Genomic DNA, 27,669 nt, shown 5'->3' on the forward strand with positions numbered 1-27,669 from the left:
TTCCAGGTGAAATAAATCATTCCAATTTTGCTGTAGTACGTGACTGAACGCAGTATTTGCTGAATATTCTTAACTAGAGTCTACTCACAAACTAGAGTACTTCACAAATAAAGTCCTGCAGAATCTATTAATCAAACTATTATGTACATTTATCATTGCCTTGTTCTGACACCAGTGTTACAGGAGCTTCAGTAACATCTAAAAATAAATAGCAAAAAAAGTGTAATGATAATTAATTTGGTTTTCAATTTTTTTATCTAAGTACACAAGAAAATCCAAGTGTTCTGCAAAGAACATATTATTCTTTCACAGTTATGCAAAGGAATTTTTTTTTCAAAAACTGTTTGAGAATCAGAAATCTTTAGGTATGTAGAAACTTAACATCCATTTAGGTACTTAAAATTTACTACTGCAGTTCCTGTGTTTGTTATTATATCTGGGTCTGATTTCATCAAGGGAAACAAAAATCCAAAGAGTACCTCTCATGAAGAGCTTGAAACAAGCACACGAAAAGTTCTAGAAGAGAGGTAGGACTGTTATAAGCTTGTTATTAATGAAGTCATAGATGAAAAGGGTGAAATTTATTAATATTTTAATGATATTTCGTCAAAAAACCTCTTGAAAGTAGGTGGGATATGGGTTTTAAAATTGTTTGTATGCTTTGGAAGACTTTGTGTTAGGGAAGCTACACATCCTAAGCTCAGAAATCCTCAGTTCCAGACTTGCACAATTATTCTCAGGACTGCCAGGCTTCATAAAGCTGCATCTGAAATTGCTGCTTGAACTGCCTTAAAAATAACAACAGCAGAAAAAAATATTTCCATGTGGGTTCCTTCTTGCAGAAGAGTGAAATTAGTCACAAGGAATCCACACACTTGGCACTGCTCTGAATACTTAGCCTCAATAATTTTTTAAACTCCTAAAAAAAATGTGGTTTACAGTTTCTCTGTGCTTCCTGTTTCACTAATGCTACATGTTTTGGTTTTGTGTGGCAATGTTTTGGAAGTGGGGGGGCTACAGGGGTGGCTACTGTGAGAAGCTGCCAGAAGCTTCCCCTGTGTCTGACAGAGAAAATGCCAGCTGGCTCCAAGATGGACCTGCTGCTGGCAAAGGCTGAGCACATCAGTGATTTTCCCAAAGTCAAGGTCTGTTTTGCCCATGATGGTAACTGGTGAGTGATGACTCCCTGTCCTCATCTCAACCCATGAGCCTTTCATTGCATTTTCTCTTCCCTGTCCAGCTGAGGAGGAGAGTGATGGAGTGGCTTTGGTGGGCATCTGGCATCCTGCCAGGGTCAACTCACTACACGACTCCACATCACAATATGAGCCACATATCAGAGTCTTCTGGCACCTTTTGTATTCTGGTAACCTTAGAAAGGAGATTTTTATGGGATATTGGATGGAAATGCTTTGTATTGAGGACTACATTCAGAAGACAAAAAATTGGTTTTTTTCGTATTTTGAAAGGTTACTCCATCTCCTCAGAACCTCCTCTTCATCGTGTAATGTATACATGTCTCTGATGTGTTTGTGCAGTGATAGCTCAGGCTTGTATGGAAAGAAACAGTCTAAGAATAAATACAAGTATTCTTCTTTTCTAAATATTCCAAAGGCTTTGTCAGATGGTATATTTTCTGTCCAAAATAATTATGTAGACACTTTTCTGACTAGATTGCATTTTTCAGAGTACTTTATAAAATTTTTGCTTTTCACCAGAAAACTTTAAAATTCTTTTATTCTAGTTAAAAAATTCCTTACCTTGAAAATTTAAGCAAGAATAACACTATAATAACACTAATTAAGACATTAAAGTGCTGGAGCAAGTCCAGAGAAGGGCAATGAAGCTGTTGAAAGATCTGCAGCACAAGTCTGATGAGGAGTGGCTATGGGAGCTGGGCATGTTCAACCTGGAGAAAAGAAGGTTCAGGGTAGACCTTATCACTCTCTACAACTGCCTGAAAAGAGGGCGTACCCAGGTGAGGGTTGGCCTATTCTCCCAAATAACAGGACAAAGGGAATGGCCTCAATTGCACTAGGAGAGATTTAGAGTGGATATTAGGAAAACGTTTTTCACTGAAAGGGTGATCAGGCATTGGAACAGGTTGCCAAGGAAAGTGGTGAAGTCACTATTTTTAGAAATGTTCAAAAAATCATGTGAATGTGGCATTTAGGGACATGGTCATGCAGAAACATGGTGGCACTGGGTTAATGGTTGGACTCAACAACCTTGGAGGTCTTTTCCAGGCTTAACCATTCTATGACTGTGATTCTACTCTCATTTTCATTAACATGTCCTTGAGAGGGAAAGATGAAAGGAGAAAAAGTGATCACCCTTCTAACTAAAGTTAGATTTATTTCCATCATGTAATATTTAGCAAAGTCTAAACAAAATGGAATTTATAGAACTATAGAACTTTCTTTTAAAGAAATATCCTTAATATTATCTAGATCAAATTCAAATCTTTATTCTCCCAGTTCCAAGGAAAAAGAAGAAGGTATAAATTAATGAGTTTAGCACATGATACTACTAAAGTTTTGGTTGGGTTTGGGGGGGTTGTTTGTTTCACTGTGTTTTTGTTTGGATTTTTTTCTTTATTTTCACAAAGACTGTGTGAAGTATAAAGTACTTTCTTAAGCCAGCCTAAAAATGGGAAAGTTCAATTTTGATTAATATTGCAGCACATGTGTACTTCTGAAATATCAACACAGCTTTGAATCTTGCAGTCTATCCTGACTTAACAAATTAATTGTAGAGTTCATTGCTGTGCAACTTTTATGACTACTTGTACATTCTTCATAGATGTAAGATATATTTAGATAATCTCCATGTTTTGCATGCCAATATCAGCTGTGAGGACTTCATGCTACTGGAACAAAGTAAATAATTAAAAAACAAGGGCAGAGACTGAAGAAAAAACTTGTAAAAGGCACTCAAATGTCAAAAGTGAGACTTCTGTCCTATGCTTTGATTACTGGGATTTATGAGGAAATCATATGCCTAATTCCTTCCTGTGCTCAGTCCTTGTTTCATGAACATTTGGAATGAAGTTATTTTGAAAGAGAAAACTACTTTCTCTTCAGTTAGTGAAACCAGTTTTGTCCAATTGTACTCTAAACTTTGACAAGAGTGCAGAGACCTGTTAAAACATAGACATTCCATTGCTATTGTTCTACACTGGGTAGGGGACAGGTTCTGTTCAAGCAACCAGTATTTGAAACATACTCAAATTATACTTGCTAAATAAGAAACTGTAGACGGAGTTGGAATAAATTATGAAGGCTAGGAAAGCAGGGTCAATATTTATCATTTCATGAAACAAGGAAGAAAAAAAAATCCTCTCTGCAGCTGCTTTTGAAGACTATGGGCCTAAAAATTTATAGTCACCCAAGCAAGGAGGGTCAATGCTGAATTAACTGAGATGCGTGATGTTGACAATTTGGGCAAAAAAATTAGTGAGATGTGATGGGTAAAACTGCATCTTAAAAGGAAAAATCAGGAAAGAATGTGCAAGGTACAAATACAACTTGTACCATTAGAAGTTCAGAGTGTAGAAGTGCAGAGTAGTTCAGGATGATTAAAGAAAAGATTTCTGGAAGACTTTTTCACAAGACTAAAACTCAAGTGACATTGACCTTCTAGTAGGTATAAGCCGGCACAGGGAAAGCTGATTATTGTTTCACCATCTTTTTCAAATACACAATGGTTCTACCATATAAAGCATTGAACAGACAGAAATAAAATGTGGTAATGTCTGTGTTTTGGTCCCATTCTGACAATTATTAAAATCTTACTGTGGCCTTACTCTCTGATAGGTTTCAATGAAAATACAAATAAATATATAATTTTAAAAAGTTAAGAAAGAGTATAATTTGATAATATACCAAATTCTATATTATATTTAAATGCACAATTGTGTTGTATGGTTCCATCTTGAAATGAGGTGTGCATAGTTCTGTGGCAGTATGATTTTTTAGATCAGAACAAAGTAATCAGTATATCACCAACTCCTGTGGTTACAGAAACTTTTATCCTGCTGTCTGTAGTAACAGCACACTAAAAAGAATTTTCGGAGTAGAAAGTTTTAGAAAGATAGTTGTAGAAGCATTACATATATATATGACATTGGCTATACAGCTGTATGTTCATTTTTAGCTTTCCCCTACTGTCTTATGATCTGTCAGAAAAAAAGTTCTCAGCTGTGTCCATTAAGTACAACACTCAGCATGTGGGGTGTTGTGCTGATCTTATTAGCAACAAAGAAAGTGACTTCACTGATATCATAAGGGAAGTTTATAAATGAAGAAAAATTTGATGACACCTATTAAAACACTGGAAATACAATATTGAGTAGCTGCTGTGTAGTCTCTTAAAATGCATTGTGCCACATCACCTCACCTTGAATTCTAAAAGGTAGAGAGGCAGGAAGATAATCTTTGTGAATTTCTATGATTATACAAACATATTATATTTTCCACACACTAAAATATTAACAAGCTTTAGGAGATGTTTCTTCCATTTTCCTAAGTGCCTAAAGAGTTTACATTAATAAAATATTGATTTGCAAAAGATAAAGAATAAAGAAAAGCAAGGCAAAGAAAAGCTTTTTTTCCCCATCTGTTCTCCTGACATTTTAAATTTTTTTTGATAGACTACAATATAAGTCAAACCATGCACTATAACTTATGTGAAAATCAGTAAAAATCAGTTAAATACAAAACAGTCTTTAAAATCTGAAAACTAGGCTACCAGAGGAGAAAAAACTATTTTTTAACTGTAATTCTGCTCTGTGAAAAGCAAGCATTGTGATATTTGTCTCTATGTAGCACTGCTTAAAAAATGTTTTGTTCAGCTCTTAGTCAAGCAAAGCTATGACTTTCAGTCAACTATCAGTTGCTTGCATAGGAAACTCAAGTATGCAAGAACTGCTTAACACAGGCTCCATTTTACTGTAGGTAGTCAACTTCTCAGCTCAATTTTACAACCCTAAGGAATTTTCTTTAATTTGCACCACTTTTGCCACCAAACTCAGCTGAGCAGACATTTCATCAGGGGGAAATGCAATAGTTAATAAGGATGAACTGCAAAAAGATTAAAGTGAGAAATTGGAAAGTTCTAAGTGGAAACAAGAAACTCATGAAGCAATAAAAATAATTTTCTAATGTAGTAAGGTAATGACCCAGAGCGCAAACACATTTAATCTTAGAATTTAGACAATTCTTACCGTATAATCTCACCTAGCATTTACATTAAGGAAGCCATTGTCACATATTCTTGGCTCCAATACTGTTTTCTTTTCCAACAAAGGCACTTGTTGAGGTTAGCCTAGGTGCAATGCATGTGTTTATACACAATTGATGTATTCCTCTAGCCAAGGAATTTATATGGCTGCCAAGGGTACCATTCATGTTGGAAAAGATCTTTGAGATCATCATGTCTGACCTATTGCTGGATTCAATACCACCATTTCAACTAGACCATGGCACTAAGTGCCACATCGAGTGTTTCCTTAAACATTTGGAGGGGCATTGACTCTACCACCTCCCTGGGAAGGCTATCCCAATATCTAATCACTCCTTCTGTGAAGAATTTCTTCATAATGTTCAGCCTAAAGGTCCCCTAGAACAACATAAGACTAAGTTCTCTCATCCTATTGCAAAGTTAACCTAGTTATCATGGAGTCAAGTTGAGTCAGAGAATAGGGGAGGGGTGGGGGTGATGTAAGTATTTTAAAATCTAGTTTTTATTTCTCATTGCCCTACTCAGATTTGATTGGTAATAAATGAAAATAATTTCCCTAAGTCAAGTCTGGTTTGCCTGTGATGGTAATTGCTCAGTGACCTCTCCTGGTCTTTATCTCAAGGCATGAACTTCTCATTATATTTTACCTCCTTGTCCAGCTGAGGAAGGGAGTTATAGAGTGGTTTTGGTGGGTTTTGGTTTGGTCCTGCAGTAACTCTGGTGTTGAGATCCATAGTATAATTCCTGCATGAGCCACATCACCTTGGTATACTCCAGAGGACATTTCAAAGTTCATTTATGTCTTACAAACTAATACATATTTTTAATGAAAAATATTTCTGTACATTGAAAATATTACTTTCACACCAGATGCAGACAAAATTATTAAAGGTATATGTACTTTCTCCCCAAAGGACATACAAATCTCTGTGTGGGAACAGCACACAATTACTGCTTCCCTCTTAGGGATGTAGCCTAGTAGCTGATTAGAGCAATAGCAAACATGAAAAGCTCCTTCCAAGCATTAAGAAAAATCCTCAGTATTTGTATGTGTTTAAAATTAAAGTGCATAGAGATTTCCAGATCAGTCAACACTGCAAAATCCAGCAAGAAAAGTTCAAAAGTTCTTAATTTAGTAGTATTTGCTGCTTTTAGGAAATCCCTTAGCCACCTAGCAACCGCACAAAAGGTATAATTCTTGGAGACTTAAAATTCTCACTGGCTGAACAAGAGGGAAAATTGCAAACATGCAAGACAGTTTGATGACATTGTGACACCAGTGAGTCTAGTGGGTCCTACTGAATAGGCCAAATGTCAGGATATGGTTGGTACAGAATACAAGATGTATGTCTTTTCTACATGATTTACACAATAGCACAGATCCTCAAACACAGACCTCCACCATTCCCATCCTTCCTGACAACCTCACCCCAGACCTGTCTGCGTCAGAGTACTCACTTTAGTCACACTTCAAAATTCTTGTCAACATGCTTCATGATATATGTGTTTTCCAAAAGTCTCCCTTAGAGCTTTTCTGGCACATTCTGTATTGTATTAGGTGTATCCAACCAGCAGCCTCCAGGTGCCTCCCACAGAGAGGACTATAACTCTGAGCTGATTGTCATTCTAGACAACAAAGTCTGATATGCAGACATGCAGGCGTAGTCTTAGGGAGTGAAAATACTGGTTTTTATTCCAAGACTGCTTCTTACTTTCACTTAAATTCAGGAAGACTGAATCTGAAAAAAGATTGTTCCTCAGCCTAAGACTATTGGAACTCAGATTTCTAAATTATTGTTTGACTTAATATAATCCAAAAATTTAGAGTGATTTATGTGCCTATGAATAGATATATCCAGATGTTTTTAAATTTCTGTAGACAAAGAACAGCCACATGAATGTGAAGGAGGAGTGGCTGTAGCACAAGAATCTTTGCAATCTTTGTTTAACTTCCTCAATTGTTCCTTTTTTTCTCTCTTTTGGAAAGTATTTATTATTTTACTGCCATTCTTTCCTGTTTTGAACAAAATATAACAAAAAAATGTTTTGATTTAAAGCTTTCTATCCACATTTCCTACTCTTGAGCATCTAGTATTAGTAGGAGTAACCCTTCAGGGGACCCTCCGTACTTTGGCAAACATCCAATATCCAATATTAATTAACATTCTCCCATATAAAAATCTCTCATTACTCAAAATACATCCTCTGCTACACATATACTTCCCACATCCTAAGCTTTTCCTTAATGAAGACAAACCTACCTTCTGAATTTTAAATGCAATAAAGTCTAGAGTTTTGTGTACAAGTCATTCTGAGATAAAGGTTCATTGCACTTAGTAATAATAAAAATCCAGCTGTTGTTTCCTACACCTTGTAGTTTCCTCATTTTGCTTTGAGTCTCTTAAAAGAATGAATTGCAAATCAAAAGAGAAATATAGGATATTTATCAGAGGAGTCGAATGCTTTCAGCGACTTAAGCATTGCTGATCCAGCTGAGGAGAAATTTTTTTGCTTAATCATTATTCTATGTCCAAGTAGTTTTCACTGTAGCTACTAAATTATACCCTTTTTAGTAAGATTATAGTATCTCCAAATTAAAACATCAATTATTGTGTTCAGACACAAAATATAATTATCTCTCTGATCTTGAGAGTTGCAATGACTGTGATAATGTAGGAAAATCGCCTTTTATGATAAAACATGCAGTTACTTTTACTCCCAAAGCTGTCAACACCAAATTTTTGCAAGAGCAGGTTGTACAAAGCCTTCATCAAGTTCTTCAACTTAAAATTGTCCCAGAAATTCTTTGCTGATTTTCTTCACAGGTAAAAATCTCTCCACTCAGCGAATTTACCATGAAGAGGCAATTTGAAAATACATAGTTCACAGTTTGTTTTCCAGAATGACCAGTGGGCTATATTTAAAATAAGTGCTTTCACTATGAGGGCTCTTCCAATTCTATCAATGGGTCATTCAAGTGAAACTTTCTCCATCTATCATAGTAATATTTCACCTCAGGAAAACAGAAAAGGACTGTAAGCTACTTTGTTTGTTTCCAGTTTTAAAGATATCATGAAATTTGTTTTTCTGTAAAAAAAAAGACCAAAACCTAAGTTAAATGAAAGAATTAAATGGAAGAGTCTGATTTACTTTTGAATCAAGTACTGGAGATTTCTAAAAAACATGATCAGAAACATGATGTGAGACCATGCTTTGTGTCTATTAAGTTGTATTTATTTAATTGACTCTAATATCTGACTTTCAATTATGTGCAGTCAAACTTTAACAGTTACATAGAGACAATCTTGTTTTAGTTTTATAATAAAAACAGAAAAAGGCACATTCTTTCTGAAACCATTGGATTCAGCAATCAACTGATTTCGACCACTCACAAGAGAACTTGTGCATGTCCCTGCCTCCCTGCAGGTGGCAACTGCCCTGTGTATTTAATTTGGTTTGACTAAGATAAATGTCAGTTAGGGTTTTTTTCACAATTTCTAGAAGTTACAAACTGCTTGAAGCAGCTGCCTTCAGTGTGATAAAGAGCTGACCTCAGGATCATACTATTATCTGCAGAGGGAAGAAGAAGAGCAAAACTTGAAGTAAACTGTTTCTAAATACAAAAGACGGCCAGTGTATGCCATTGATAATTGCTCCATGGCAAGTTTCTCACTCGGTAAAACTGTTTTGGCCAAATGTATTTACATTTACTTTGAAGTCACTCAGTACAAGTGGGGAAAATCTGAATGAAAAAACCCCAAACTTATTAAACAAATTTGACAGACATCATTCTATATGAAGGAATGTTATTTCCTGAATTCTGATATATGAAGGATTCAAAAGATTTTTATTTTTTTTTTGTGCTGTGAAATGATCACTGAACATCCTGTGAGCAGGTGATCAGCATGAGAAGAAAAAGCTGTTTCATCTCAGCTATTGCAAAATAGACCAAATTGCTAAGCTTTTGGAATCTGAGTTTCTGTCACATTGCACCATAATCCCTGTGGGATCTTCCTTTGGAAAAGTCTATGAAGTTAGAAATGTGACAAACTAAACATCAAGGGTATTGTTGTATCAAGCATCTTGATTTCATGAAACGTTTCCAACTAGGATCAAGACTAAACAAAAAAAAAAATACAATGAATAGAAAGTTTAGGAAAGAGTTTTCTATAAGCAAATCTTAAAATGCATTTCCATCGATATATTGTAGATTACCTTTAATGACAAATTATGTTTATTTTTTCTGAGAATAAATGTATTAACTTGTTTTCCTATTCTTAATTTAACCAACTCAAGTAAGCTGAATTTGTTATTTAATTTGCACCAGCATCACTTTCAAATGAGACTTGGGTAAAGGAAAGTTATTAAAAAAACCCCTCTCTATACTACCTATGTATGTTTGTAGATACGTCTTTGCTTCCCAAAATCCAAATCTTAGCATGACATTTGTTTTCAATGTTTTATCTTTTTTGACTACTCATAATGGGTGTTGTTTTTATTCAGGGGTACATCCTTATTTCATTGCTCCTCTATATACAATTGATTTTCATGACTACATCTTTCCTGAGTAGGTTTTAATGCTCAATATAACAATATCAATTTACCCATGTCCCACTTGTTCAGTAAACCTAAAAGAAAATTCTTAGGGAAGAAGTGAAATCAGTACCAATTTGCCTTGTTTGAACAGTTAATAATCAGTAGTGAATCAGCAGCTGCTATGTCAGCAATCCTCCCTCTGAGGTGGGGATTTCTGAGAGGAGCAGGAGAAAATGTAGCTGAAATGGAAACTGCTTTCTTCTCTTTTTAAAAACTCTCTTTACTCATGGATTGGTGTTTCTATATCATCAGTGTTTAGACTTTATATTTCCATTAAATCACTTTCCAGATTCTTCTAAACATTTTATTTTCTTAGGCTGGAATACTATTATCATTCTGGTTTCCTGACATCCTGTGCAATATAAAAAAAATCCTTGCTCTCTTCATTTTTAAAGATAACTACCACCATCAGTCTTCAAAAATCCAGTAACACAGAACAAGTAAGAATAGATCCAAAGTCAAACATGTTTAGGAAAAAACCAAGAAGAACCCTATGTTTCTCACTGAAAGATTTTGTCTAGTGAGGATGTAGGATTTACCTCCTTTGTCATATATGCATTGACTGGAAAAGGTATCAAACAGTCTACCAAGACATGTGATGCTGCATGCCACTTGAAGGGCTCCTCAAAAATCCATCATGCTTACTAGAAGCTAGTATTTTGAATACAAAACAAGATTCTGAAAAAATATCTCAAATAGCAAAAAAACTACCAAAAAACCTCAACTACCCTATTTTTTTCTTTAAATTTTGTACTATTGTACTAGTCATGATAAAATACTTTGCTTGAAATTTAAACCAGATCATTTGTATTACAATAATAAGCTCATTGTAAAAACGAGAAGGAAAGAATTAAAAAATAAAGGACCAATTAACCTGTAGCTTTTCTAAAAAGAATAGACAAGAATTCCACTTCTCAGAATGAATGATTATGCTGTAAAATCAGTTCTTTTTCTAAAAAACAAAAGAGAAAGCTTTTAAGTTTTATTACATAAAAGAAACAAACAAAATAATTCAGTTTCTGTATTTTGGGCCAAATCGACATTTAGATACACAACTACAAAGACAACAATATTTAATTATCTATTTATAATGAGTCCTTGCAATGTAAATCTCCACAGCTCAGTTGGCTATATGTTAAATATTCAGTGAATTTAAAAACTGTTTAATGAAGATTTATTTCTAATTTATTTCTAATGATTGTTCAATTAAGTGAATGCAATTACTTTTTTTTTTCTTTTTGCCAAAGAAGTTACAGTTCAGAAAATAATAAAAGTGCTCTAATTATTCTTTTTACTACTAGTCAGTGTAATTACTCTGAAATTTGGTATATTTTGTTGAAAATATTTGTATAAAATAAAGGGAAAGTCTAGCATTATATTATGTCCTTTCCAACCTAAACAATTCTATTTTTAGTAGGGCCTGCAGAAACAGGCCCAGTAATACTGGTTTTAAAGTGAAGAAGGGGAGATTCAGACTAGATATAAGAAAGAAATTTTTTAAAACTAACTTTGTGAAATGGTGAAATATGTCTCCCAGAGATGTGGTAGATTCACAGTCAGATTGGATGGGCTTCTGAGCAACCTGATCTAATTGAAGATGAAACTACTCATTCCAGGGGGCTTGGACTAGATGAACTTTACAGGTTCCTTCCAGCCCAAACCATTTGATGATTCAATGATGATTTAATATTTATTATATGTGAAGTTTAGTACATTTTGAATGTGCATATTTAGTATTGCTCTTGTCCCATTGGATGAGAATGAAAAGTATGCATGAAGAGTCTGGTTTGGTATTTTGGATTTTTTTTCTGTTCACAGTGGGGTTTTTTTCCTTCAACACTAGCACAATCTTTGAAGCCTCACCCTTCCACTTTAGTGTGTTAGAAACATACTTTTCCCAGCTTGCTCCTCGATATTCCTCTCCTATGTTTCCAGGAGTCTGTGGTCTCACTTTAAAGCAAAAATAAAACAAACACAAAGAAACACTGGAAAAAAGTTGGGGAAAGCATACATATAATCAAAGGAATAATTTTGAAATCAGAGGATTAAAATTGCAAAAATTCTAGTCATCATTGCTCAAATTATCATGATTTGCTGCTGCAATCACAGTAGCTGATTGCCAGCACCAGCCACTTGGCTGCATATTGACTAGAGAAGAGATCTCATTCAGGACAAAGAGGAGTCACATTTTGTCAAACAAGAGTGGCCGTAAAACTTCAGATTAAAGCTCCATCTACTTTGGCAGGCAAAGAAAATACTCATGAAATAGAAAGTACAAGATAAATCTGTTTGATATGCACCCCAATTACTCTCCTGACCAAACAGCAGGAACAAATGCAAGTGACTTTCAGAGCTAACTCAAAAATTCAAATACCAAACAGGACCAGGGCAGCCAGCAAGCTGTGTTTTGTTCAAGCAGGAAGATAACCATCACCCCCAAGCACCATTGCCCTGCATTTGCTGGCATACTCTCACTGAGAACTTCCACCAGAACACCAACCTGTAGTCACATTCTCAAATACTGGGCATCTCACTGGTGTTATTGCAGTCATTATGCATCAGTCTAGAGAAACTGTTTTCAGTAGCACAAACAAAAATTACAGCAACCTGATACATTAAATTTCTTATCCACTCCAATATATACTGAAATTTTATCTAGACTTGTATCCATTGCCTTTGTTTCTACCAGGTCTACAGATATCTCTTCAGAGAGGGATTTCAGAGCTCACCTCCCACTGGCTACTGATCCCTCTTAGTTACATACTGTTCAAAGACAGGGTGATACCCTAAGTATTAACTTTATATATGTCTAAGCTACACAAGTTCACACATGTAAAAACATACAGCATCAAAGGAATTTGAGAAGTAATAAATATTTAAAATCTACTATCTGCTTTCAGTCTCTTCAAAGAGTTCAAATGCTAATGCTTTCCTCTGCCTCAGCAGCTACTGCAAATTCACTGTTCCCATGCTTGCATGGAACTGGAATAGAGTTGACTGTATAGTCAACTACTGGAAGTTGACTATACAGTCAACTACTTTAACCCCACTGCTTTAACACCACAGAAAATCTCAGCTGTTATCACCAGCAAAATGTTTTCCAGAAACTCTATTCTTTTCAGTGTACCTCAAACTAACCTAAAATGAGCAGCAATTTCAGTTTTTATAGGAACATGATGGAACAAATGAAGCTTTGAGACCTGTCCAGTCTATTTTTTGTTAAACCAGCATTCTCAGGGAGGTCAAAATGACTTTTAAACTCCAGACTCAGTTTTTGTTTCATAGAGACCAGAGCACAATCATCTCACATGGGGGAAGATCGGAATCTATTTTGTCAGATAAAATAGTAAGAAAAGGATATGTTAACAAATTTTCTCCTTTTCCATTCTGTCACTGAATAGTATTAGCCAAACCCAGTGACTTTTAAGAGCACACTGATTCCCACACAATTACCTCTGGGCATCTAGAAAGGCTCACTTCTGTGGCAGGGCAGTATCTGTACTCTGCTCTTTTCAGGAGTCTCCTTGCTGTGCAACAGGCGTCCTGCACTCTTACACACACTGCTTTTTCTCCTGACCTATCCTGCCGTCTATAAGAACAGTTCCTCTCAAGAGAGGAAGATATTTCTAGATAAATTTATCTTTTATTTTTCAGGAAATTTAGAGGAAGGACTGAGAACTAAAAGGTTAAAAAATAGGTTATTTTAAAAGATAATTTCTAATTTTATTCTGTTGTTTTGGGGATTTGGGGGGTTGTTTGTTTGTTTTTATTTTTTTTTACTATTGTTTGGGGTTGTTTGGTTGGTTTTGGCTTCCCTCCCCCCCCCCCCCAAATATTGAAAACTAATACACTTCTACATTTTTTATTATTTTAGGTATGTTTTTGGGGTTATTTTTGTCTTTTTATGGTCTTGACATGGAATTTCAAAAAGCCATGCAGAAGTTTATCTTAGTATTGGCTTACTCTACTGTTATTGTAAGTAATTCCTTAAAAATATTATAAAGCCTTGAAAGATATTGATATAAAACTGTTGATCTGGCTATCCCTTTTTTTCTCCATTTGTTGTTCTCCAGCCACTTCCCCTACAGGCACTTTTCAGAAAGCCCATTGCAACATGCACTGGTGTTCTGACATTCCTGAGTAGAGATGACCAATTTCCCCAGCACATGCACGTACAGCTCTTGAAGTTATGTTAACCCCTCAGTTAAGGAATTTTTGTTTCTGTGCCTTCACTCTGATTGCCTTTGCATTACATCAGAATTAAATATGTTTCTTACTGAATGTGAGGGAAAGTACACTATTTACTAGTTTAATTTACTATTTTTATTCCAACAGTCGTTTATTTCTGTGGATAAAAAAGGATTGCTAGTTTGTGGTAGACTTTCTCTTGCAGGTCTGAACAGAGGTTTAATTCTCATAATTCTCTTGTATACTTAAAATCTCAGTTACTGCCCCAGAGCTTTGTCATTACAGGCAATTATTTTTTTGATCAATGATTTAGTCTACAAATCAAAAACCTCTTATTGCAAATCCCTTTATTTTCTGCTGACCTTTCGTTCCACAATCTTTCCCTACAGTTTTTGTCCCCTTTCTCTCATTATATGTTCAAAGAAATTTTGAAGCAGCCATCTTGATGAAATTCCAAGATTCTTGCCATTCCTGACAAGAGACCATTCTCTATTCTATTATAGTGGACATTTTTTGGGAACTCTGCAGGTAATTAACAGTGTTTTCTGAGACCCAATTGAAATATCCTATATGAATATCCCTATATTTTCTGAATATGTTATACATTATATTTCTTCAGCCAGTAAAGGATAAACCTGTCTTGAAAGACAAAGAAGGGTTATTATTGTGCATTTTCTAATGACTAGGAGACAAAACTTAGCATTTACTCTTGACTAAGATAGCTACTGTGATAAAGCAGTTACCTCTTTAGTAATTTGGCAAACTCTGGCAAGCTCCACTGAAGCATGTGAAGGACAAAAGCATGATAACACATACCATCACTTTCTTTGCACTTAGAAAGTCTCCTCTAATTTCCCAATGGGAAACAGAGTGATATCTTGTGTAAATGAGTCATTTCATTAGCCTGAAACTCTTTCTAATGGCTTGTACATTCTACATTGGAATTGCATACATTTTTTTTTTTCATTGGAGAGTATTTCCAGAAAAAAACATAAGCATATTTTTAACCCCTTTTTGGGGAGGAATAAGTGGAAAAAGCCTTTCTTTTTCCAAATACCTGACAGGAAGATCTAGATGAGTATGTGGCTTATTGTAAAATCTCATCTGATGTGTACAACACCCTGCTGCAAACAAGGCACAGAAACGTGTTTTTAAATGTTGATGAGAAACAGGAGACAGAAAGCTTAGGGTGTCAGGCCAACAGGTTCTCTCATGTAGTGACAGATGAAAGTTACAGAAAATTCTATCTGATAAACAACATTCTTCTTAAAATGTGGTTTAACTCACTAAGTGTAAATAAAAATAGTGTAGAGATACAGTGACTTTTAAAAATACACTTCTACTGAATATCATTTCAATCCCTGGGGAGCAAACCACCTGTTTCAATAGCAGCTTCTTCCAACCTCAAGCACAAGTCAATTGCCAATGAAACTTACTGGCACAATGGGATGTCATTACTGAGGATGCATTTTCCTCCATTTTTGCAGTATCCTTCAGGACAATCTGCAAACATAAAGGTAAAAATTGTGATTTCCCCCTATTTTTTATTACATTTGTTATCTGATTTTCAAAATGTCAAAATATTCACACTTGTCCTTTTGAGTGCTTAGCACTACAAAACTTCTTTTTTTTAGACCTGGATTTGGTGATACAAGTGTGAAGCCATAAGAATATTACAAACAATGGAGTGCTCTTGAGCTTATTGAAATCTTGATGCTCCACATGAAGAGGATTCAAATTTATCTCAAAGGAGATTTTCATCTGACTCAGAAATGGAATTTTTGCCACTGACTTGATTTTCAAACAATGGGAATACATAAAATGAGACCCAAAAGAATTCAACTAATATTTAATTAGCACCTAAATCTACATTATTTTTAATAGCTTTTATATAGGGCTGGTGAACAGAAACTCTTTTGTGACAAACCCTTTTATTAAAGATATACTGAATTTTAACACTTAGAATCATATTCTCATAAGAACAAAGACAAAAAAAAGACAAAAGGTGTTTAAGTAGTGATATTCTTAGTGGTATTCTCTTAAAAACTCTTGATGTCCCTTAACTTAGATTTCCACATCATCACATTTAGTTTTACCGAAGCTTAGTTTTACGTTGCTTTAGCAAGAAAAAAATTCAAAATCGAATCCCCTCAATATTTTTTAGCATGAAAATAACTGGTAATATACAAATTAGACCTAAAGAGTTTTGGATATATGCAAAATGAAATTGGTTATTGCAGCATATAACAGTGCTATTCATAGTGGACATCTCCAGTTTCAGTATTAAATTTTGAAAAGTGAATTACTTACTTAAAAGATCTGCTTTCTGAAAAAATAGTAGAAGATTTTTAAATTGCTGTTTTGCATGTATACTAGTTTATGTTCTATATTCTTCTGTATTGAACTAATTTCTGAACAAATTCCTTTTAATTTAAAATAATTTTTAACAATCACATTTACCAAGTATGGACTCTCTCATTGTTACAGAAGAGGCATTTTTTAATGTTGAAGTATGATTCCTTCTCTCACACAAGCAACCTGGGCTCATGCCCGCCCAAGTCAGGGGCATTGCAACTTTGTGACCTTTAAGGTCCCTTCCAACCCAAACCAATTTATGATGCTGTAAGAGATAGTGAACACAATACTTGCGGTCAAGTTTCACTCCAAAAGAAATTTGTGGATGCCTCCTACCAATAGATGTTTGTAAAACTTTGAGGTTTTGAATAGAGATTTAATATATTGTAATGAACTCTGTCATTCCAATGCCTATATGTTGTGAATTTTATCTCATAACTCATAAAAACTACTAAAAAAGAGTTAAATTCTCAGCAATTTCAGCAAAGCTGGCAGAGTACTGCCAGCACAGAATAGATCAAGAGTTTACATCTGTCTTGGAGAAATACTGCAGTACTTTTCTGTCATTGAATGGGACATTTTGAATCTAGATTTAATTATTTGTATCACCATCATCTATGTACTTGTTAGATTTTGTTAATAAAAATCTGATTCACATCGAATGTGTATTATTGTCCTTTACTTATCTTGCTCCACCATTTAACTACTGCAAATCAAACCTGAATATTGTGTCAATTGTACCGGGCTAAAACAAATGCTATTTAGTTTATTTTCCACCTGGATTTGTAATACACTTGGGAAAAAAAAAACCCAAAAAACAACACAAATAAGCAGTGCATTTAGTCAACAATATGGGTAAACTTAACTGGCTAAAATTAAGGGAAGTCTTAAAAGTATACTACAAAGGGTTGGGATTTTTTTTTAACAATGTGTTTATACAGTAAGAAACACTCCTTATGAAGATGTTAAGATGTTATACTACTCTTCTTCATCTTTTTCTTATTTTCATCTGTGTCATACTTTCATCAGGAAAATTCATGCCTAATATAATTTGATAAAGTTTTAGCAGAGGAATCTCAGTCAAGTTTGTGGACTACCAAAAGATTCACTAGGAAATAATTATACTTCCTTTGTTTCAAATGTTATTTTTACGCAAAAGTTAGTACCTGAACAGCCAGACTCATCAAGGCTGGAATCAATGCAGTCTGCAATTCCATCACAACGCTGGGACAGTGGTATACATTGATTAGTTGAAGCACATAACAAAGAACCATTGGAACAATCTTTAATGGCTGAAATGAAAAGTAACATGGTTGTTACCATCAGCTGTACTGTTTTTCTCACTGTTAAAAAACTAGCAGAAAACTTGATTCATATGGTAGGATAAAAATTTGCATCTGTGTGACCTCTACAAGCTTTCATCTTCCAAGACACGCAACTTTACTACTGAGATGCTAAATAAGTAAACAAATACAGAGCACAGATGGTACAGAAACCAAATTTTACCATGTAATATTTGTGAAGTAGTGCATATTAACTTCCAATGTTGAGAGCGTATACTGCAAAATCCTGAAGAAAACCCATAAAAAAGATATCACAAACATAATCAACTCTCATTTAACTACTAATTTCAAAATGATGGAATCAATATTTTTACAAATTATTTTAATACATTACAAAGAGAACAGTCATAGCAATGGACTAATGGCTGAAAATTTTGCAGTTAAGGACAATGACACCAAGTTATTGGTGCTGAGGTAAAGAATATTAAGACCACATGGCACTAAAACCCAGTGAGGATATGAAAATGAAAGTATCAAATTTTCATCTATATTTAATTTTCCAGGTGCAAATAAAACCAGTAGAAGGGATAATGATATCACAGCCTGTTTGAAAGTATAAAATTTTAAATATTTCATAGGTATTTAAAACTTACCAGGACTACAAGAGACACATTTTGGTGCACTACAAAAAACTGAGAAATTACTTCTAATTCATTGCTATTAGCACTTCAATCTGATGATACAGATAGAAAAATATGTTGGCATGTGGAAAACTAATGTATACATCCCACTGATGTTAATGTTTGTTTTACATCCTTACTATTGTAATCAGGCAAATAAAAGACTAATTAGGTGAGGTAATATACCCTTCACTAAAATTGACAGCAAGAACAGAGCCAGCCAACTAGAATATCCATAACTGGAAAACAGTTCCAGAAATTTTTTGTCAAATGCAACAAGCAATAAAATCCACTATATTAGTAGGTATAAAACAGTATTAGCATAATATTGTACAACCTAACTGCTATGTGAACTCTACAGAAAATTCTGTCTGCATAAATCTCTAAGTCATGGACAAAAGCATTTCTGTGGTAGAAACTGCATTTTTAGTAGGGAATTGACCAATTTTATTTTATTTTTTTTTTTTGTTTACTTGAGTTTTTTATCCTTTTGGGTTTTATCCTTAATCTCAGCAAGATTCATTTTGACAACTAATCTTTATCCCAAAAGAAAACTTTCCTGAGGAATTCCTGAATTCAGAACAGAGAACACTTTTGTACTACACTTAAATAGTGTTAGGTGTTTTATTTTACATTTAAATGAACAAAATTGCTACGCGACACAAAATGGAAAGTGTCAGTAATTCCTAAAATGAAGTTTTTAAAAACAAGCAGGTAGATTTGATCTACACCAAGGAAAAAAAATCAATCTAAAATTTAAAAAAGTAAACCCTCACTTTCAATCTGTGCTATTATTAGAGTACACATAGGTTGGAGTTACAAGCACAACAATCAATTTTATAGATCATGCATAAATTTCAATAAAAGAATAAAAATTCTGAGATATTTACTTTTTCCCTCTGACCTTTCCAGTTGACAAACTTCTCTGGCTTTTCACTTGTTAAAAGTAGGAATCTAAAGATTAAACACTGTACTCTCATGGTGTACACGGTTGGATCTCAGCACCAGCTGTGACAGTAAACAGCTTTCCACTGATTTTATTCCAAACTAGCACGAATCACTTTCCTTTTGCTCTGCCTTCTTTCCTGCTTTGCTTTGCTTCTCTGAAGTGTCTTCTTCAGAGAAGAAACAAGAATTACTGCTTCTGTATTTCTATCTTATACTATCAATGCTTACATGTTTATATACTGTAAACCAAATTTTGGAGTAACAGTGAAGTACAGACTTGACTAAGTTTCCTTCAGACTGAGAACCCCAAAGCTGTGAAATATCTATGGAGAATATTTGTTCTTTGAATATACAAGGATTTAATTTGTTCTTAACCCCTGGGTTTTGTTTAGAAGTCAAAACAGTAAAATAAACAAAACAAAGCAGTATTTCAGTTATTTGGGTAGTACAGAAAATCATGGAAATCTTTTGGCTTTCAGATTTCTAGGTCCACATCAGCTTCTGTGGTGTGGAGTTGGGATGTGCATGTAAGAGAACACAGCATGGACACAGAGGACAGATTGAAGAGGAAACAAGGTCAAACAAAGATTAATCACGAGAGGTTTATTTGAAGAAAGGAACATGTAAAATTTCTACGTGTCACCAAGGTATGTAGAATTTAACATCAAATTTATCTCCAAAATCATGTCTTCTGCCAACAAAACCACAGACCTCACTTCTAAACAAAAGACCTACACAGATAGTCTGCCAAATCCATGCCAGTTGGTAGACTAATTTGCTAAAATAAATGGCATGTGCAGTAGCCTGTATTTATATTTAGTAGTTCTGATAGAAAATATTAAAGAACACGAATTTCTAATCCACCAGAAACTGATATTTTTTACCAATATTTTTAATCATTCTGATAAGGATGAGAAAAATGTTATAAAAGTTTTACACCATGATAGGAAGAAAAGTGTTTATATAAAAAGCCTCTTTTTATTTTTTTTTCTATGTAGCTAATTATTTTGAAATTCCTGGAATGATGCGGTTGGCCTCAGTTCATCTGCTAATAATGAAATACTTTTAAATGGGCAGACACTCACTTTTGTGTCTATCTGTTTCAGGTGTTTCTCTATGGCATCTCGTTGCAGTTACATTTCAAAGCCTATTGACCTTGTGTTTTGTTTGTGAGCCCTTTTCCTTGCTTGGGGCAGAGATTGCTGCTACTTCATGAACAGACTTGATTTCAAAATCCTTGAAAGGTCAGGACTGCCTTAAATATTATTGAATTACAGAACTGAAGAAGCCTATCTTTCTGTCATATCATAATCAGAGGTTACAGAGGGAATGCAAATGCAGCTGACTGATTTAAGGAAAAAATGTGGAAATGCTTGTAAATATTAACAGAAACACAATTGCAATTAAAAAAAAAAACCACAGGAATTTAAACAGGAAATTAAAATGCATAAGCAAAGTTATTTAGAAATGTAAAGCATCTCTGCAATTAATGCATTATATGTGACACAAATGCGTGGTTTTTTGACAAGCAATGATGAATTTTATACTAGACTTCACTGTGTTGCTCTTTTTCTTTCCTAAAACATCACTGGTTTAGGCAGGTAAGTTAACACTGCCACGACTACCACCATGAAGGTAACTTACGGCAGCCAGCTTCATCTTCACTGAGGGGGCAGTCAGGCACACCATCACACTGCAGGAGGGACAGGACACAGCCTTGGGAAGGACACAGGAACTCTGTCTCCTTGCAGGAGCCTGGAGCTGTGGTGGTGGGCATCTCCATGGGACAGTTCATCTCATCACTGCCATCCCTGCACTCCTCAACCCCATTGCACCGTGCAGTGCGGGACAGACACTGCTGCACGTATGCACACGGGAACTCGTCACCACTGCAGGTTGGAGGGGGTGGAACAGCTGATCCTACAAGAAAAACGGAATGTTTAGTGATTCGGTTCTTTCAGTTGTCATTCATACTGAAAGCCTTTGAGATAGACATAGGAACTGCTGGGAATGCAGCTGATTTTGGTGACTAAACGCTTTTAAAAAAAGAACATAGCTTTTAGAAAAAACACAGCTCCTAAGTGCAAAACACAGCATTTAAAACATTTTGTCTCATATAAACTCCATTGTTGTTGTTGCAGCATTTTGCTTCTAAAGCTGAAGTTCAGCATTTATTTTGATCCTATTACTTCTTTTACCATGCACACATAGAAGGTTTAATACCAAAATATTAAATCTTGTCTTTCACCTGTTATCTGGAAACTCTTAAAATACCCCTCAAGTTATAACTTTAAGTTAACTTAAGAAAAAGTTTTTATAAAGTAACAATAAAATGTTTTACTGATCTAGTTTATTATCACTCTGATTCTTCAGCTTAGCTTGAAGTGATAGAGAATTAAATTCAAAAAATGCTAGATAGGTTCCCAGGATACAAGTAAAGAAAAATGTGTTTTTAGAATTTCTAACTTCAACTAATTCATATAGCTGACAAAAAATAAATGAATAAAATAAAAAAATAAAATATTCCACGCTTACTTACATTACTCAAAGAAAATACTGAGGAAAGCTTTTTGTAATCATATATATAAATAAATTGTCCCAGATACTTAAGTCTTCATTTTTCCTATGAAAACCATTGCAACTGAATTTTATTAGCAGAAGTATAAGATCTATTTGTGGAAACTAATTTCTAAGGATCTGGCTGTGCTAATATTGTGTTCTTTATAGCATCAGCATCTCCCATGGAAGCAATGTGATGGATTCTTGTACTTTTTATGTTCAGGGAAAAGAGAAAAATCTCCAGACTTTAGCTCCATACTTTTAATCTTTCTAGGTCAATTTTCAGCAGCTGAGTAAAAAATATGATATTATCATTAGAGGCAAGGTAAGACAAATTAATGTCACTTCCTCTGTAGAAGATAGGAGGAGTTTGGGTGGCTTGGGCTGAGGCAAAGGAGACAAGCATGAAAGTCATGGGTGGGTTTCATGTTCATGTTCATCTTTTGAAATGGTGGAAGCATTGTTCTCTGACCTCAGATGTCCAATCTTGCCGCTGCATTAAGGCATGACACTCTCTAAGGGTGTACATGGATTCTGGCACGATTTTATGACTTTTAATCACTGGTCATATCAGTGTGTTTGTGTATTCTGCAATACCAGGCTGGAGTTTTACAGCGTGAGGACTTTGTTAAAACATGCTCAGTTTCAAAGATACCTCCATCATAAATAATAATAGCTTTTTGTACAAATAAATGAAGTGTTAATGCATTCAAGTAAACAGAATACTGGCATTATTTTATCATCCAGTTGCTTGTGAAGCAACTGTAAGGAGAAAAAGCTCAAAGTTCTGTGTAATACAGACCTTTTATAGATCAGAAATCTTTGATTTTCATGTTGACCTTATATTAAAAATCTTAATTGAAAGCTTCATACAGTAGAACAAGCCTGATATTATTTCATACCCCTAATGTTATTAAATTAAATCATTCTACTAGAAAAATGTGTTTGATTCACTAGATATAATGTAACACATAAAATAACAAAAATGGACATTGACTCAGTGAAAATAATAACCTAGTGATCTTTTGTCCTGTTTTTATTCATAATTATACTATGAATACCTCAAAGACTTTTACATGGAATTGAAAAAGATTGTGGTTTCATATGTTTTATAAATCTGTTAGTCTAAAATTTTTTTTATGCTACTTTAAAAGGCTTATGGAAGTTGGTTTTAGGTAGTTGATAATAGACATTTAAATCACATAGTGGATTAATTTTGTACAAATTAAAAGTATTCTAAATTATGCATTTTTTCTGCTTTGGTCCTATAATTTACTAGATAATAATAGTAGCCCATAAAGGTGTTTGAATTTGGTATGTCATATAGAAACTATATGTAAGGCTGTGATTCTGCCAAGATACTGATGAAATGTTGGTAGAACTTATTTCTCTCTCCATTGATACAGAACTAATGCTGTCAAATCTTGCACAGTGGAATTAAAACCATTTTTTTAAAATTTTAGTTTGCACTTTCTCTGGGAAAAAATAAAAAAGTATGATTATATTTGATAGTACTTTTTTTTCTTTCTGCTATTTCTGACCTTTTCCTCGCAGTGCCTAGGGGGCATTTAGGCAGTGAAAATGGCTTAAGCTGCAGTCAGTTCTGCTTATGCACATTCTTTTGTCCTTGCATAGTCCTGTGTTAGTTTTTCTGTATTTGTTCTGATACTATGGAAATTAACCCCGCACAGATACAATATATTTGACTTTCCTGTGGTTGCCTGTTTATGTTGCAGGAAAGATTGCATTTATAATACATTTGTGAGCATTTCTGACCCAGTTTAATTTCCTGTTCATGATATGTTTACTCACATGCTTCTACCCAAATTTGTTCTGTAAACTGAAATCCCCTCTTAAACTCAATATTTCTTGAATGTGTTGCTTGTTATGAATCTGGCCTTGAGTATTAAATTATTTTCAGACTTTTGTAACCCTGATCAGTGTAGCCTTATGAGCCAAATCATATAATGAGCTTATGCATGTAAATAATCCTGTGCTAAATTCAGTATTTAGGGAAATACTTGAAGGCTTTTTTTGTATTGGAGATGAATATTTTTTCCATTACTACTATTATTATTATTATTAATATTATTAATATTAATATCAATATTAATATTAATATTAATATTATTATTTTCTATCATTATTCCCTCTGGTTGGTAGAAAATAATTTGTAGGATGAAGTTCTTCCTGACTTGTGTAGCAATTATATTAGAGTGTGCAATGTTCACGAAGGGCAGCAAAGATGTGTCCAGGCTGACTTAGGGGTAAGGTTAACCAGGGGTCTTATGGTCTTATAGAGGTCTGTTTTATATTTGCACTGCATTAAAAAAAGTCCAAAGTCATACCCTGAAATAAGTAAAATCCTTTTAGATCAGAACAGTGCATAAGAATGTACCTCAAAGATCACAGGAATATCCCTTGCTTATTAACTTATATGTTAATTAGTTCATTAGTTCACATGTGTTTGATTTCAGATACAATAAAAAAGTTGTGCTCTGGATGACATTCTATAAGATGTTGTTATTGCTATGGCCTGCTAAAACTCTACCCTAAAGTTCAGCCTATTTTCTTTACATAAAGTAGTTTATAAATGCTTTTCTTAATTATAAATTAGAAAGTGCCTGTTGAAAATATAGAAAAAATATAAAAACATTAATTTGTACAAAGCTAACAACTAAAAAAAGCTAATTAAGAATATGCAAATGTAGAAAATTATTAACAAATTCCAACTGAAAACAAATCTCAAGCAACATTAATGCAAAACTAATTACTTGTATTCAAAGCTACCATCTATGTAATTATTTATTTTAGGCTCATCATTGCAGTATCTGCTACAGACACATTTCCTTCTAAAAAGTGGGAATATTCATTCTGTTTTCTTGCCACTGTGAAGAATTAAACTAAGGTGTTAACACTACAATGTGGTTTGCAGTGAAAAACAAGCTGGCACTAATGAGAGACATGTCAGAAATTGGCTCCATGTGCTGACTCACACAGTAGCACACATAATTTAGCAATGAAAACTAAACTTACTCACATCTATGAACTTTATATTTTATTCCTGTACAGATATATGAAAGTTATTTAAACAGCAGAATCTGAAGTGGAGCCTTTTCAATGCAAATTATACCGTCTGTGGCCCATACATCCTTTCTGTCACTTAATATTGTTCGATTCAACAATTGCCTAACGCTGACATGCCAAGAAAATGTTTCCCTCACCTCTTCTCAAATGCAGAAAAGATGTTCCCAAGGCAGCACTCATCTCCTGAGTGCCATGTGACTCTCATTTTCAGACCACATTCAGAAGTGCAGGAGACATTGTACAGGTTATTTTTTCAAAAGCAGTATCTGTTTGAAACTGCGTAAAGATTTGGAGATAAATCTACTGAAAATGATGAGTTCTAAGAAAGACAGTACAAAAGTATCCAGGCTGCATGCTCACTGAAAATCAGGACTAAAAATCCTCCAGAATTCAGTATTTGCACATGGATGAAAAGCAAACTAAACAAAAACAATTTCAGCAAAAATAACCTCTGCACTGCAAAGCACTGAGTCTGAATTTAGATCCACATGCAAAACAGCAGTAAATTGTTGATGTTCTGTTATAGCTAAAGAAATCATGACTTTTTAAGTAGAAAGCTGAGTATATGTTCTTATTTATTTCACTTTGCACTCAGTGTTTTATTTTTGCACTTATTTTTACCTTGCATATGGCAAATAACCAAAATTAAAGAAAGGATTTTAAAATGTACATATAACATCTACTTGTATATCATAAAAGAGACATTTTAATTAGGTTCTAAAACCTGACATTTTAATTTGGTCCTATGTCTTTTGAAACATACTCACCCAGCTGTGCTGGCTGAGTTATAATCTAGGACCAGAAGTGCTACCTCACAAGCACCTTCACACTTTTAAGGGAAGTTAAGTAGCTGAGGTAGATATAAAAAAACCATAAAAATCAGACCAGAGCTTAAAGCAAATAAAATTTGTTATGTACTGCTCCATGAACTGCAATAACTACAGCAGATATATCTGTATTTCATTGTTGTCAGATCAAATAGGTGCTTTTAAATACATTTTTATTGCAATGTGCTAACCATCAAACCATGTTTACAGTAAATAGAGCTCATGAGCTGATGATTTTGGAGAAAAGAGCCTTTACAATATGAAAAGTGTTAATAACTGCTCATTGTCAAGGACACAAATATGTATTTGTGGGATAAGGATTTGTTAAAGGCTTACTGGTTTTGATGAGCATTTTCTGTACACTTGTGCTTTGCTGTATTATTGTCTTTGTCATCCATGGATCATATGATCCTGTTTCACAGGTTGGCACTGCAAATATTTTGCTCATGAATTACAGGGATTCAGTCACAGAAAACCATAGAACTGCTATTACCCAAATGATAATATAAAAGAACTGCTATTACCCAAATGTTAATATAAAATAAATGTTTGTATTACACAGTCATTATCACAGCAAGTAACACACAAACATGCTTAATTTGAATGAAGCAACACCTCCAGGCTATTCTCCTCTTTTCTGCCTTCCATCTTCAAATACCAAGATCTCTGGTGCAGAGTAGGTCCCCATTTACATTTATATATCACTTTTAACAGTGAATTTTAGTTAAGACTAGTGGACATTGGCATTAGAGTCAACAGCAGACAACATAAAATAAAGTTACCACATATGCTGTTAGGCAGCACTTCCTCAGTTGTATCAGAGCTGGCTTTAAAGCCCATTTAAGTAAATGGGATAACTCATATTGATTTTAATGGGCCTTGCATCAGACCCTTGAAAACCAACAACCTGTCTGATATATTTGCATAAGTAATTTGCCTAGTAAATGTAATAAAAACAGTGGACCTATTAACTGTAGCTAAAAGAGCTCAAAAATAACTTCCTCCAATAGATTTCATTAGACATGAATATAAATTAATTACCGCCCCGATCCAGTGGATTAATTAATTTGAAATAGATGTCAGTCCTCAATTTCAGTTCAGTAAACATCGGATCAGGGCATGAAACCAATCCACTCAAGGTGGCTGCAAGGAAACAAACTTGGTACAAAAATTTATTGGACTAAAACTATTCAAATACTTTAACAATCTTTCCATGACTTTTTATCCATTACAATAAAGCTCCTGGTGTTTATTTCCAGGCTTTTAAAAAAACAACCCCCCAAAAAAGGGAAAGTGAGTCTGGCCGATTGAATCTTCAAATCTCTTCCCTCCATGAGAAGAGAGAGGTATGGGCAGGGTGCTGGAAAGGATTTGAGACCCCATGAGAAATCCAGAATTGAAAAAAAAAAGCAGAATGTGGCCCACTGACTTCAGATTTTTATGTCTGCTCAGAATTTACTTTAAATGATCACAGTTTGCTAATATGCAAACATAATGGAAAACAGACAGGTTTACTGCCAGTAAAGTCAGCTATCATTTAGTCTTCACTCAGAGAACTTCTGCTTTTTGCTGGAACACACTGACTACTTGTAACAGGAATATGGCAATATTTGCCCTATTTCTGCTAAGTACAGTCCGGGAATTGCTACCTATGCCTGCTAATGTGATGGATTTGTTGGTTTGTTTATTTATTAGGAGCAATGACAAAGTGGAGAAGCTGTTATGTTTTAGTCTTCCACAAAATGAAGTGGATATAATTTCTGAGATAAATCTGAGCTGAAGACTTATCTTTATTGAGGAGATGAATAGGTTTTACATAAGGAAGTGTCTGAGAATTTTCTGCTCTTTAAGATAGTATCATGAAACCATTTCATTCCAAATATTATTTCTCTCCATCTCTCCAAG

At 34.4% G+C, this 27,669-nt stretch overlaps 1 protein-coding gene across 1 annotated transcript in view; it reads right to left on the minus strand.

The window, feature by feature from the left end:
- The window catches only part of MALRD1 (MAM and LDL receptor class A domain containing 1), a 239,833-nt gene that overhangs the window by 39,386 nt on the left and 172,778 nt on the right, over nt 1–27,669 (minus strand). Inside the window, exons 34-36 of the mRNA XM_083877445.1 lie at nt 20,936–21,211; nt 17,547–17,672; nt 15,462–15,528 (exon numbers count right to left, since the gene is read on the minus strand). Of these exons, the coding sequence (XP_083733571.1) occupies nt 15,462–15,528; nt 17,547–17,672; nt 20,936–21,211 (469 nt within the window). The remainder of the gene's footprint in view (nt 1–15,461; nt 15,529–17,546; nt 17,673–20,935; nt 21,212–27,669) is intronic.

This window comes from Zosterops lateralis, assembly GCF_965231275.1.
Source record: "Zosterops lateralis genome assembly, chromosome: 1".
NCBI classification, from domain to species: domain Eukaryota; kingdom Metazoa; phylum Chordata; class Aves; order Passeriformes; family Zosteropidae; genus Zosterops; species Zosterops lateralis.